We start from the raw sequence: 12,107 nt of genomic DNA, 5'->3' as shown, positions 1-12,107 counted from the left end.
TTCATCATCCGATCCTTCATCTCTGGATGTGAAATAGCCCGCAACATCATTTAGGGCACTGACATCACCAAAACTGAGCAGATTGAGACGAGTAAGATCGGTTACGTGAGCAGCTGCAGTACTTTAGACGGCGTTGTTGTGCTCCGCCATCTCACGATATTTAAGTAAGTAAGTAAATAAATAAATAAATGAATAAATTTGCTTGCCGTACTTTACACAGGACTGGTGGAGAATGTGAACTGATACGCCTTTACTAAATATGTTATGTGGTTTATTTTGATAGGTTAACTGTTTGGGAAAGCACCTCCGCAGCGCGTTCTTAACAGGAGAAAGACAGTCATTTCTGCTTGCTGCAATAAATTTCTATTTTTCTGCACTAAACAAGTCAATTTCGAAGAGATATTTTCAGAGATGGTAGACAAGATGTTATAGAATAATAATTTAATGAAAAACGAATTTCCTGAAAACGTCCCACCGCTACATCCGATGGGTTTTCCCAGATCTCATCACATATAGTCATATTTCTGCAAAAGAATTTCTGAAATTTTAAGCTGTTAAATTATTGTAGTTGGGTTAGGTGGCTTAGGTTTTATTGTTGTTGCGTTTTGCATTGACTTAATAATGTATAGTACTACTACTTTTTTTTTTTTTTTTTTTTTACTTTTAATACATTGTTCAATTTAAAGAACTTTTTTGTCCAATAAAAATATATTTTTGTGTCATCCACCACTTTGTGGCTTTTTTCAAAGTATCGGTTCAGGCACCGCTTTGGCACCGGTACCGTTTTAAAAGTATCGATTTGGCACCGGTATCGAAAAAACCCCAAACGATACCCAACCCTAATTATTATATTAATTTTGAAATGTTTGAATCGATGCACATAGCTAGAACACTGAATTGCGATTTCATATCTGAATGGAATTTATTTATTTATTTTTTCCCCCACCCCTATTATCTACACCTGTGGTTTCTCTGCTAGAACACAGGGTGATCTTGAGAAAAACTGACTTGATACATCCACCAAAAATCATCAACCCAATAGATTCAAAGACACTGAGCAAAATGAAGTTAGTTTGGAAAAATCACTATCACCATTTATTTGGAATTGGCGCTTGTTTAAATATTTTGTTATAAAACACAATGAAATTTATGTATCAGTTTTAAAAATGATGTTGGTTACTCATGTGGTCACCAATTATATTATACATTCCTATCAGTACAATCAAGTGGACTAGTAAACTACATCCTGTTTTAATTTACTGTGTCTCTAAATTTCTATATCTTACTCAAAGGAAATGGAACTATTTTAATCTAGTTTGTATCTATATGATAAAATTTTTAAAAGTATAAAAAACTATTTAAATATATAGGCAGACAAATGATGTGCCATTACTGCTTTTTGTAACCACATTAATATTTTGCATTTAGTTATACGTGTTAAATACTGGATGTTGTTAATTCATAATAAATGAGTTCAGCTGTAATGTTTAGCATTATGTTTGAACCTTCCCAATATTGCATGAGCTCTATAAATTCAAAGTGAGCTGCTTTGCGTAATACTGCTTTTTAAATGCATTTGCCCTCTAAATCGGCCTCCTAGCCATAATGGTATGTCAAAACAAATTTTTTCAACACTATATACCTAGGGCATTATGTCCTCAGTCTCCATTAAGGATGTATTCAATGTTGCAATAGAATTTGGCAGCGTAATGAAGATGCCTTCACATCAGGAGCACACCTGTGATGCATTAAAATTGTCTATTGACAGCTCAATACATTTTGGAACAGTGCACTTATGTGTGGGTATAATTAACAATATAAGTTTTACCTTAAAATTAAGTATCATGGAGGGGTTTTTTGACTACTCTCAGCAGTATACGAGTATTTCCCTGTGGAAGAGCTCCTCTGTGGTTCCTGCACTGTGCTGCGGTAACTGTGATTGGAGTAGAGCCGTAATGGCGGCTCATTAGAGAGAGATAATGACAGCAGGGTGAGCCCTGAGGAGCCCACCCGGACGAGAACGCCCAGAGAACCCTCGCAGCGACACTCGCTCCATCACGCCTCAGGGGCCGATAGAGAGCACAGAGGAGAATAGAGGATGAAGGACTGAGAGAAAAGCAGGAGGAAGTGGGCGATTGAAGGAAAAGCAGAGGGAGAGGTGGTAAAGAGGGATGGGGTGGCTTTTCGGAGACCGTAATCATGCGAACAATGGTATTTTTGTTCAAATGTCAGTTTTAATGTGTTTGTGTTGGGTGTACAGCAGCGTTTCACTGTAGTCTTCCTCAGTGCATGTTAACGTGTGTGCTCTCACGGATCCATATGACCGCTCATGTATGGACTGACAATGAGGTTTTTTCATGAAACACTTGAGGAATGTATTTGTTCAATTTATATGTAAAACCATTCACACGTGCACTACCTCTCAAAAGTTTTGACACACCTGGTTGAATTTGTTTTCCATTATCTTAAGCCAATCTACTTTTTTGCTATTCTCTCATTGACAAAGCTTGTTTTTGTTCAGTTAGGCATTTTTAAGCATAAAGTGCGTAATGACAGCATCCTAGCAACAATCTTTAACGCATCCTTTAGTATATAGTCAAGACAGCTGCAGTTTGACGTGGCTGAGAAAACTGCCTGAATCACCTTGGCTCACGCAACTGTAATATGCTGTTTTAAGTTAATGAGACCATAAAAATATTGATACAGTGAAAAATGTTTTGTTAGGACATTTCACTGTGACTGAAGTGCGAATATGTTTAGTTCATACTTGAAAAGCAGGTGCGATGAGAGTCACATGGTCAGCTAAAGCACATGGGAATACCATGAACAAAAATTAACAGGTTACGTAAAAAGATTCACTTAAGAAAAAATCGAGCTGAGTGATTCTGGGTAAATTGGGTTGTTGTTGTTTTTTTTTTTAAGGAAGTTGTGGTTCTCTTACTATTCTTAAGAAAAAAATAATTAGACTAAACAACTAAACAAAATCACATGTAGGCTTAATTTAAAGGTGAGTGATTCAGTGATTCAAGATTTACTTGGTTCATTACTGGATGAATAAGTGTTTTTGAATGAATGATCAAAGACATAACAACGTAACTGACAAATCTTTAACATTATTTGGAATGTCAAATTAACTTTCAAAAGGATGATTTACTCTATTTTGATCTCTACCGTACATATCAGAGTTTATATCCGGACTATGAACTTTTATCCCAGTACTTCTGTGATTATTTGAAAGTTTGTAACAGAAATAATAAACCGTGTGGTTGGAAAGACTGTGAAACTATTTCATTCATATGCATAACAGTGGCTCTCTTTAGGTCAGCGGCAGCACAAATGCAGATTTGAATGTTCAGATCACATTAGTATGACGGAAGAACGTTTGAGGAATCAAACGGATGAATCACTGTAATTTAGGAACAGAATCATGTTGGTATTTGAATCGTGTTTAATTAAAACAAGAAGTATCCGATTCCTGACCTTAAGTATCCGATTCTGGAATCGGAATCGATTTTTCGATACCAAACCCTACATATATAGGAGGTGTGCTGTGTCATTCACACAAATACTAAACACCATCATGGTAACACACATGATACTGAAATAATGCAATAAACATTAATTTAACAAAATTAGATGCAACATACAACCCTACATAACTGGTAAGTTAAGTAAAAACTAAGAACAAACAGTTATTTTCATGGAATATAACTGGGAATGTCAATTTACGTTTTTCATTTCCAAGAGCTGTATTTTACCGTAAATTACATGAAATGCCCATTATAGTTTTTTTTTTTTTTTTTTTTTTTTTTTTTTTTTTTTACTGTATGTAGTAAGGGAACCATTAACCAATGAATTTTTTTTTTTTTTTACTGTTAAAATCACGCTCATTTTTTACAGTGTAGGTCTAACAGTAATATTCAGGTACAGAAAAACTACAAAAACTGAGTAATCTATTGAGTAATAACTGTAAAATAACACTGGTTATTTACAGGTTTATTTATGGGGCTGTCTCTTTAAGAGCTCATGCACAAATCTAATACTTTTATGCATGTGTTTTGTTCATCAACTGTTTATATACTGACTATGTTTAATATAAACTGACTGTATTTATGTGAATACTCACCAAGAAAGGTATTTTGACATAATTTAGTATGTATTTAGCCTTTTATGTGCAATAAGGCCCAAAACATAAATCTGTAGTAGAACGCTGTTTCAGAGGCGGCTGTATGTGCATGTTTTTGGTGTGAGCGCACAGAAAACAAAATGATACTTTCCGTCATCTGTCCCAAGCGTCTTTCACACTGAAATATTTGTGGAAATGTGTAGAATTATGTGCAATACCTGCAATCCTGCGCTAAAATTCAAGACCAGTTATTTATGAGTTGTTTTATGAACTATTTGCACATTCCTTTTCGGCATGTTTCGTGAATACGGCCCAGTTTTTGTGTGTGCGCTAGGCATAAAAGATGAGAGGTGTGGATGTATTGCTTGGACAGAGGCAGATCTGATCATGAACATTGGAATAGTTTGAAACATGAAAAGACACCACAGTCTGTTTACATGGCAGAGAATCACGGCATCATTTAAATGCAGCCTTTTAATTTTGGACTTGGCTGTTCATTTTTCTCTTAATTATTTTCTATATTATATAGTGTTTTTTGAGGGGTTTTTTTTCTCTCAGAGTGCTTATTTTTATGCTAACTAGAAAAGTGCAGCCCATTTTTTTTTTTTTTTTTTTTTTCTTCTTCTCATTAAAGGATAAACTGGATGTTTTTGTGTCTCTGATTGTTGGTGTTTCACCTGTTTGTGATCTAGTTTTGAGTGCAATGTAAGCTCTGGGGGATGTTGTACCTGTGTTTGTGAACACATGACCCAAGAGATTGTTACATATGACCTCATGTGCTTTTTTTTTTTTTTTTTTTTTCTGTCTACCTATATGAAGTGATTACAAGCAAAGCATTTTCCAAGGCTGCACCACATCTAGACTGACCTATATGTGCATGTGTATGTGTGTTATCACTCAGGTGCTATGGAGGAGCTGCACAGTTTGGACCCGCGCCGGCAGGAGTTGCTGGAGGCCAGATTTCTGGGCGGAGTTAGTGGCAACACAGCAGGCAGCACTGGCAGCGCTAGCGGAGGAACCAAAGTTAGTGGCTGAGTTTATCAAACGCATATGCTTGCAAACAGTGGCTGTGTCTGAAACAAGGTAGTGTTGTTGAAAGAAAGCTCCTCTGTGGATCCCAAGGTCCCATTATGCTTAAGTTAGGATAACTATAATGCTTTGGTTTCTATAATTGTTTGGCAGATATAGTTGTAAGAAAAAAGGTTACATTTAGCATTTCAGACACCAGTTCTTTTTACCAAACACATAGGATGAAGTATAAATCAAGGCAATTTTAATTTTAGTAATGCTATTTTTTGGCTAAATAAATACAATTTATATAATTTAAATTTATATTAAATAAAAATTCCTATTGTAATATTTTGCTGTATAAATAAAAAATAGGAAAAATAAAATTTTGAATATAATTCGTTTTTTTTTTTTTTTTTTTTTTTTTTCATTGCAGCTGTAAAATTACAATACTGATATTTATGCGTTTCTTATTAGATTCATTTGAAATTGTTAAACTAACTTTTAATTTTACATTCATATATTTTGTATATATTTATTCAGTTTAATTGCTGCCTTTGCAAATCTGATTTGAATTGATTTGGAAATCGCACTAGGCCATATTTATTTTGATTGTGCAGTCCTAACAGGATGATACACAAACATTGCGTTTAGACGTGGCTTCTTGCCTCTGTATGGATGCTGCTTGATTTGGTGTTGTTTCAGACACAGCCAGTTTCATGGAAGAGGCTCAAAGTCTTTCTACTTTCATGATGAGTTTTTTGAAGAAATTGTCTTGTCTGAAAGGAAGGACATTGTGACTGTGAGGTTCATGTCAGGTTACAGTGGACCTCAGACTGAAACACAGTTCTCTTTTGCTGCGTGATGTTGTCTTGCTTATACAACTGTCCTCTCCTTGAAGTTGTCAAATAATTAATTCATAACACCTGCTGCATGAATACCTCAGATTCATCCGCCTGGCTCATCTGCATTGACTCATGTAAATGTATTTCTCTTGTACAGACCTTGACAAACAACGAATGTTCCAATCACAGTTTTGGTAGTTTGGGCTCCTCCAGTGATAAAGAGTCAGAGGTGAGTTTAGTTCTGTATGCTTGTAGCACCTGTTATATACTGTGATGTATTTCCAAACAATATTCAGTCAGAAATAATCATATGTCAAATGTGACCTTGGACCACAAAACCATTTAGTAGCATGGGTATATTTGTAGCAATAGCCAAAAATACATTGTATGGGTCAAACAATACATTTTTCTTTTATGCCAAAAATCATTAGGATATAAAGTAAAGATCATGTTCCATGAAGATATATTTCCTAAATATATCAAAACTTAAATTTTTAATAGTAATATTCATTGCTAAGAACTTTATTTGGACAACTTTACAGATTTTCTCAGTATTTACTTTTTTTTTTTTTTTAAACCCTTCTGATTCCAGATTTTCAAATAGTTGTATCTTGGCCAAAAATTGTCCTATCCTAGCAAAATGGAAAGCTTATTTATTCAGCTTTCAGATATATAAATAGTAATCCGTATAAATCTAACCTATTAATCCAAGTCTCCTGAAGGGACGCAATGCTTTATATGATTAACTAATTTAATTTATGCCTTTTTTATCACATTTGTGACCCGTCCTGGCAAAATGAGTCGGAATGAGCAAATTTTCAAAAATGAATTATTTTTACTTTCATCTGTTAAAATACCTTAAATGATATATGACTTGTTGGAATCGGGCAAAAAATGACTGAGCCATAGCCGGTTGAAGGCAATAGAGTCAGCAAAGTTGTTTTTGAGTAAAATTAAGTTGAAGTTTTCTGAATATTCCAAAGCAAAATCACCAAGCAACATTGCTTATTTTCCTCCAGTTCTTTACTTAGTAATGTTTACTATATTATTAATCACAATATAGCTATTTTTATGCCAACTTTGTTAGTAGATATAAGAAAAAAAAATGCAAATATATAGTAGTTTAATCAAGGTCAGTGAGTGATTCTGGTTTGTCTTTTAATGTTGATTAACATAGAGACAAATCTATATTAAGACCTACTGTAATGCATGGATCAAATATAATGTTACACATCAGATTTTTCCCCAACCATTAACTAAACAGTTATGTTAATTATGTTTTTGTGCATCTCACCAAGACATATTTCACAATTATGTACTTTATAGTGAGATTGCGTGCTCTCAGGCAAGCGCGTCTTATGCACGTGCTTTGCAAATGTCAGTCAACACGATCGCTTTGGTTTCCTCAGCATGGGTTTGAAAATCATATTTCACTGGTTGGACTGGTCATCAAAGAATTCAGTATGAATATTCACAAAGCTTGAATGCTGCACTTTGCAACAACAGACCTACAACTGTGCAGTTGTGAAAAGCAGCAGTCGTCTAGAAATGAGCCGAGAAAAAGGTACTCCTCTCAGAAAATGTACAAACAAAGATCATTTTAGATGTTTAATTACTATTTGGAGCATTGAGATCACTGGAAGAGGGTTTATTGAAATCATTTTTGTTAAAAGAAAAAACAAAAAAACAAATTCGACCAAAATTGACATTTTTCCCACTTCTTTTGCCTGTAGCTCATAATTAGACCATGCGCATTACGACTAATTTCGCCACCACGGGTCACGTATAAGCCTTGATGAATCCACATACACAGAGCACATCGTATATGGTAAATGCTATGTCAAACATGCTTGCTTGATGTGCAAGAAACAGGTTTGTTCTCACACGTCAAGCAACTATGATTGAGCTTCTGGATCAATAAATCAGTTCATATGGTGTTCTTTTATAATGTCTTTTGAAGTGTCAAAAAATTTGTTGAAATGGGATTTCAGTGGAGAGAGAACTATCTCCGATTCCATTAAAAATGTGGTGCACTGAAATGTTTTATTTTCTACCCTAACTGAAATTAAAGTGTTCATTTAACTGAAAACCCAATAATCAATTAATTAATCTAATTTATTAAATAATTAACACCCAGATAGAAAGTGTTTTATCTAAAGATTAAAATTGTACATAAGGCAGTTTTTATATTAACTTTTTTATTATATAATCATGTTTCTACTTCAGTATGTTGAAATGTAAACCTTTAAGCATTGAACATGCAATAGAGTGCATATATTTTGCAGAAAAAAAAAAAAATTCAACTAATGAGGTATGGACATGCAGTGGCTTCCTCTAATTAAGAATGTCTACATTTGTGTTTCAAAGATGAACAAAAGTCTAATGGGTTTCAGAGCAAGTGATTACCGAATTTTAACTTAGAAAAGTGGTGACTTTTTGTTTTCAGATCTTTTATTAGTGAATTTTGAGCAAGTATTTGTGTGAGTAAGTGTTCACTGGCCTTCGGGAGCAACACTTGTGAGCACAGCTTTTATTCTCGGTAAATCCCGGAAAGGAGATCTCCATCAGAAAATACTATTTCAAAATACTTTCACATAAAAGGTTGGCTTTTTTCATTGCTTATAGCAAGTAGAATCAACCTTCAGGATATTTATTTCCACAAAGGCATTTGTGCTGTAGGTGTTTTCTCGCCATGCGAGGAAGTGTGTGAATCACAGTTTGTGAGATTTGTAGACATTTTCTCTATAAGGACTGTGAATGACAGGAAAATAAATAGATCTGTAAAACAGTTAATTGTACACTGAAGCCAAACTGAGATCTGTAATGGATGCTCTGTTTCTAACTGCTCACGGTTGAGTCCTGATGAAAGCTGTTGTTAATAACTCAGTTCATAGTTCAGCAGATGGCGCAGAGACGTTCTGCTGTTTTCTTTGAATCAAAGCGTTACAGAGAAATTGATGCTGGTGTGTGAGTGTGACTCAGGCCGATGGGAAATGTTCCCTGTAATGAAGCTCTAGTTCTGTGTGCTGAGGGCTGTGCTTCTGCCTCATAGAGGATGCTGTGTCACTCTATGTGTGTGTGTGTGTGTGTGTGTGTGTGTGTGTGTTTAGGTTTCGTAGCAGACTCAAGCTGGGTTGGCATCTGTCATAACCCCCGATAGTTAAACCATCAGCAGGCAAAGCACTACACATGTGCGTGCACACACACATGAAGCAACATAGTAAGGAGAATTGTCCTCCCCTCCCCCTGCACAACACACCTGCTGTGACATAAATCAGAGCGAGAGAGAAGTAGGAAGCCAATGGAGCGAGTTATGAAGGGAGAGAGAAAGTGAACTGGGAGGTTGAGAACAAACTCCTCTCATGTGGCTGTGAGCTGCTTATTATGCCAGATGTCAGACACCTAGATAGTGTAGTTGCACACACACACCTGTCACACACATACTGCCACTGCCACTGCCACACACACACACACACACACACCCGTCAGACTTTCACTCACTCACAACAGACGCCAAAACCTCCATTACAGCCCCACCTCAGACTACATACACTAGATTACCCATAATCCCCCGAACGCTAATCACAGCCTCCGACACCTGCAGCCTGAAGCACATGACTCATTTAGTGCAGACTGATTTGCATATTCATGATGGATTTGAATATATGTATATATCAAGGATTTCCATTTTCAGTGACAGGAATGAAGATTATGTAATCTTTGTATTTCAGAAGTCTTCATGCAGTGAAGTGTCTTCCTCTATAGCTTCTATCAAATGAAGACAGACAGATGAAGAAGCACAGATTGTTCTCTTTTTTTTTTTTTTTTTTTTTTGATGCATTGAATTCTGTTTGCCTTTGTATCTCGTCAGCATCTTATATCGGAGCTTTAGTAATTGTATCACAGCGGTGGTAGATTTTCTCTGATGGCGAGCGTGTTTCTTTGTGTTGCTTGTTCTGAGCTTGTGGCCATTGTGACCCAAAAGTGCCAGTTTGGAGCGTGCAGAACATCAATATCAGGCTGTGCCGGCTCGTTAGGGCCACCGTGACATTCTGTCATTGTCACTGAGGGCTAATTATAAACACCAGCTTCAGTCCTATAGTCTGCAGCTCCTGACCCACTCGCATCTAAAAACACTTCCCTATCCCTCCTCTCCTCTACCTTTCCCTTATACTTTCCTTTATCCTGTTTCCTTTCATTTCTGCTCCTCATCCGTTCCCATTTTGTTTTCCTTTTTCTTTCATTCTCTCATTTTTTTTCATTCCATCCTTTTTCCTTTCATCTCATTTTCTCCTTTTCTTTATTCTTTCCCTTCATTTTTTTTTTTTTTTTATCCTTTCCTCTTTTTCTGGTCTCATTTCCTTTCCCCCTTCCTTATCATATCCATTTCTTTTTACCTTCTTTTTTCCCCTACTTTATCATTTTCCTTTATTTTCTTTCATTCTCTCTCTTCCTTTTTCTCCTTTTCTTCCATTCTCTTTTTTTATTCATTTTTTTACCCTTTCCTCTCTTTTTTCTTTCTTTCTCTCATTTCCTTTCTCCCTTTCTTAACATATCCTTTTCTATTTCCTTTTTCTTTCATTCTGTCTTCCTTTTCTCCTTTTCTTCAATTTCCTTTTTATTCTATCCTTTTTCCTTTCTTCTAATTTTCTCCTTTTCTTTCTCCTTTTCCCTTCTTTTTTTATCCTTTCCTTTCTTTTCTGTTATTCTCTCATTTCCTTTCTCCCTTCCTTATCATATGCTTTTCTTTTTTCCTTTTTCTTTCATTGTCCTTTTTCCTCCATTTTCATTTTTTTCTTCTATCCTTTTTCCTGTCATTACATTTTCTCATTTTCGTTTCCTTTTCCCTTAATTTTTTTTATCCTTCCCTTTCTTTTTCTTTTATGCTCTTTTACTTCCTCCCTTCCTTAATATATCCTTTTTTGTCCTTTTTCTTTCATTCTCTTTTACTTTTCTCATTTTTTCCATTTTGTTTTTGTTCTATCCTTTTTCCTTTCATCTCATTTTATCCATTTCTTTATCCTTTTCCTATGCCCTTTATTTTTTTTTTATCCTTTCCACTCTTTTTTCCTTTAGTCTCTCATTTCCTTTCTCCCTTCCTTATCATATCATTTTCTTTTTCTTTTCATTCTCCTTTTCTTCCATTTCCTTTTTTATTCTATCCTTTTTTCTTTCATCTCATTTTGTTTCCCTTTATTTTTTATCTATTCCCCTCTCTTTCTTTTTTCTCATTTCCTTTCCCCTTTCTGTTCATATCCTTTTCTTTGTACCCTAATTTTCTTCCTTACTTTATCCTTTTCCTTTATTTTCTGTATCCTAATTTCCTTTATTTTCTGCCTGCATTCCTGTATATTCCTCTTGTTTTTCTTTTCCTTGCATTCTCGTTTCCTTTTACTTCCCTTTTTTCCTTATGCTATTATTTTCCCATCCGTATTATTATTTCCTATTATCTTTTTAATCTTTTCTCTCTTTTCTTCCTCTATTGTCATTCTCATATTTCCTTTTTGTGCTCATTATCTTTTTCCTTTTCCTTTAGTTTCTTTCCTTATCCTTTCCTCTTTTTTCCTCATTTTCTTTTCCTTATCCTTCCATTTACCTCTTTGTATTTTTTATTTTCCTCATCCTTTTCTTTTTTTTTTAGTTTTTCTTTTCCTCATTTATATTTCATTCTCTCATTTTATTTTATTTTCCCTTTTCCTTTTCCTCTTCTCTCATTCTTTCTTCCTCTTTCTCTGTTGCAGGGATCAGATGGGAAAAGAGGAAGTTCTCCTGCGTATTCAGTAAGTCTCTCTGTTCCAGTCATGTGAGAATTGAAAAGAGACATAAATGATGCTTTTGGAGGCTCTTGGTTCAGTCACATCGGCAGTCCTCTCTTCGGAGAGACGTGATGTGGTTTCCAGAAACGCACTGGCCTAGCCCACACAAGAGTTCGTCATTTTATTTACGCTAAACTCAAATTAAGCTCAGATTATGAGAAATTAATATGAAGGAGCGATGTATAATAAACAGGGTGGAGTTTAACCACATCTGTTTTGGAGACTCTCTCTTTCTGTTTCACAGCTATGAAGAGATTAGCATTTTAATCAACATATAGATGAGCCAGCATTTCTTTTTTTAGATTAACTGTG

The 12,107-nt window shown here is 35.2% G+C and overlaps 1 protein-coding gene across 2 annotated transcripts in view; it reads left to right on the top strand.

The window, feature by feature from the left end:
* The window catches only part of tlk1a (tousled-like kinase 1a), a 39,456-nt gene that overhangs the window by 11,449 nt on the left and 15,900 nt on the right, over nucleotides 1–12,107 (top strand). The window contains exons 2-4 of one of the 2 annotated variants that reach the window (XM_051118939.1): nucleotides 5,028–5,149; nucleotides 6,137–6,208; nucleotides 11,721–11,759. In XM_051118939.1, coding sequence (XP_050974896.1) covers nucleotides 5,033–5,149; nucleotides 6,137–6,208; nucleotides 11,721–11,759 — 228 coding nt within the window. In that variant the 5' untranslated portion in view covers nucleotides 5,028–5,032. The remainder of the gene's footprint in view (nucleotides 1–5,027; nucleotides 5,150–6,136; nucleotides 6,209–11,720; nucleotides 11,760–12,107) is intronic. The other variant, XM_051118940.1, reaches the window with a different exon arrangement.

The sequence above is a fragment of the Labeo rohita genome, chromosome 9 (assembly GCF_022985175.1).
Source record: "Labeo rohita strain BAU-BD-2019 chromosome 9, IGBB_LRoh.1.0, whole genome shotgun sequence".
NCBI classification, from domain to species: domain Eukaryota; kingdom Metazoa; phylum Chordata; class Actinopteri; order Cypriniformes; family Cyprinidae; genus Labeo; species Labeo rohita.
This window is presented reverse-complemented; position numbering and strand designations above follow the sequence as displayed.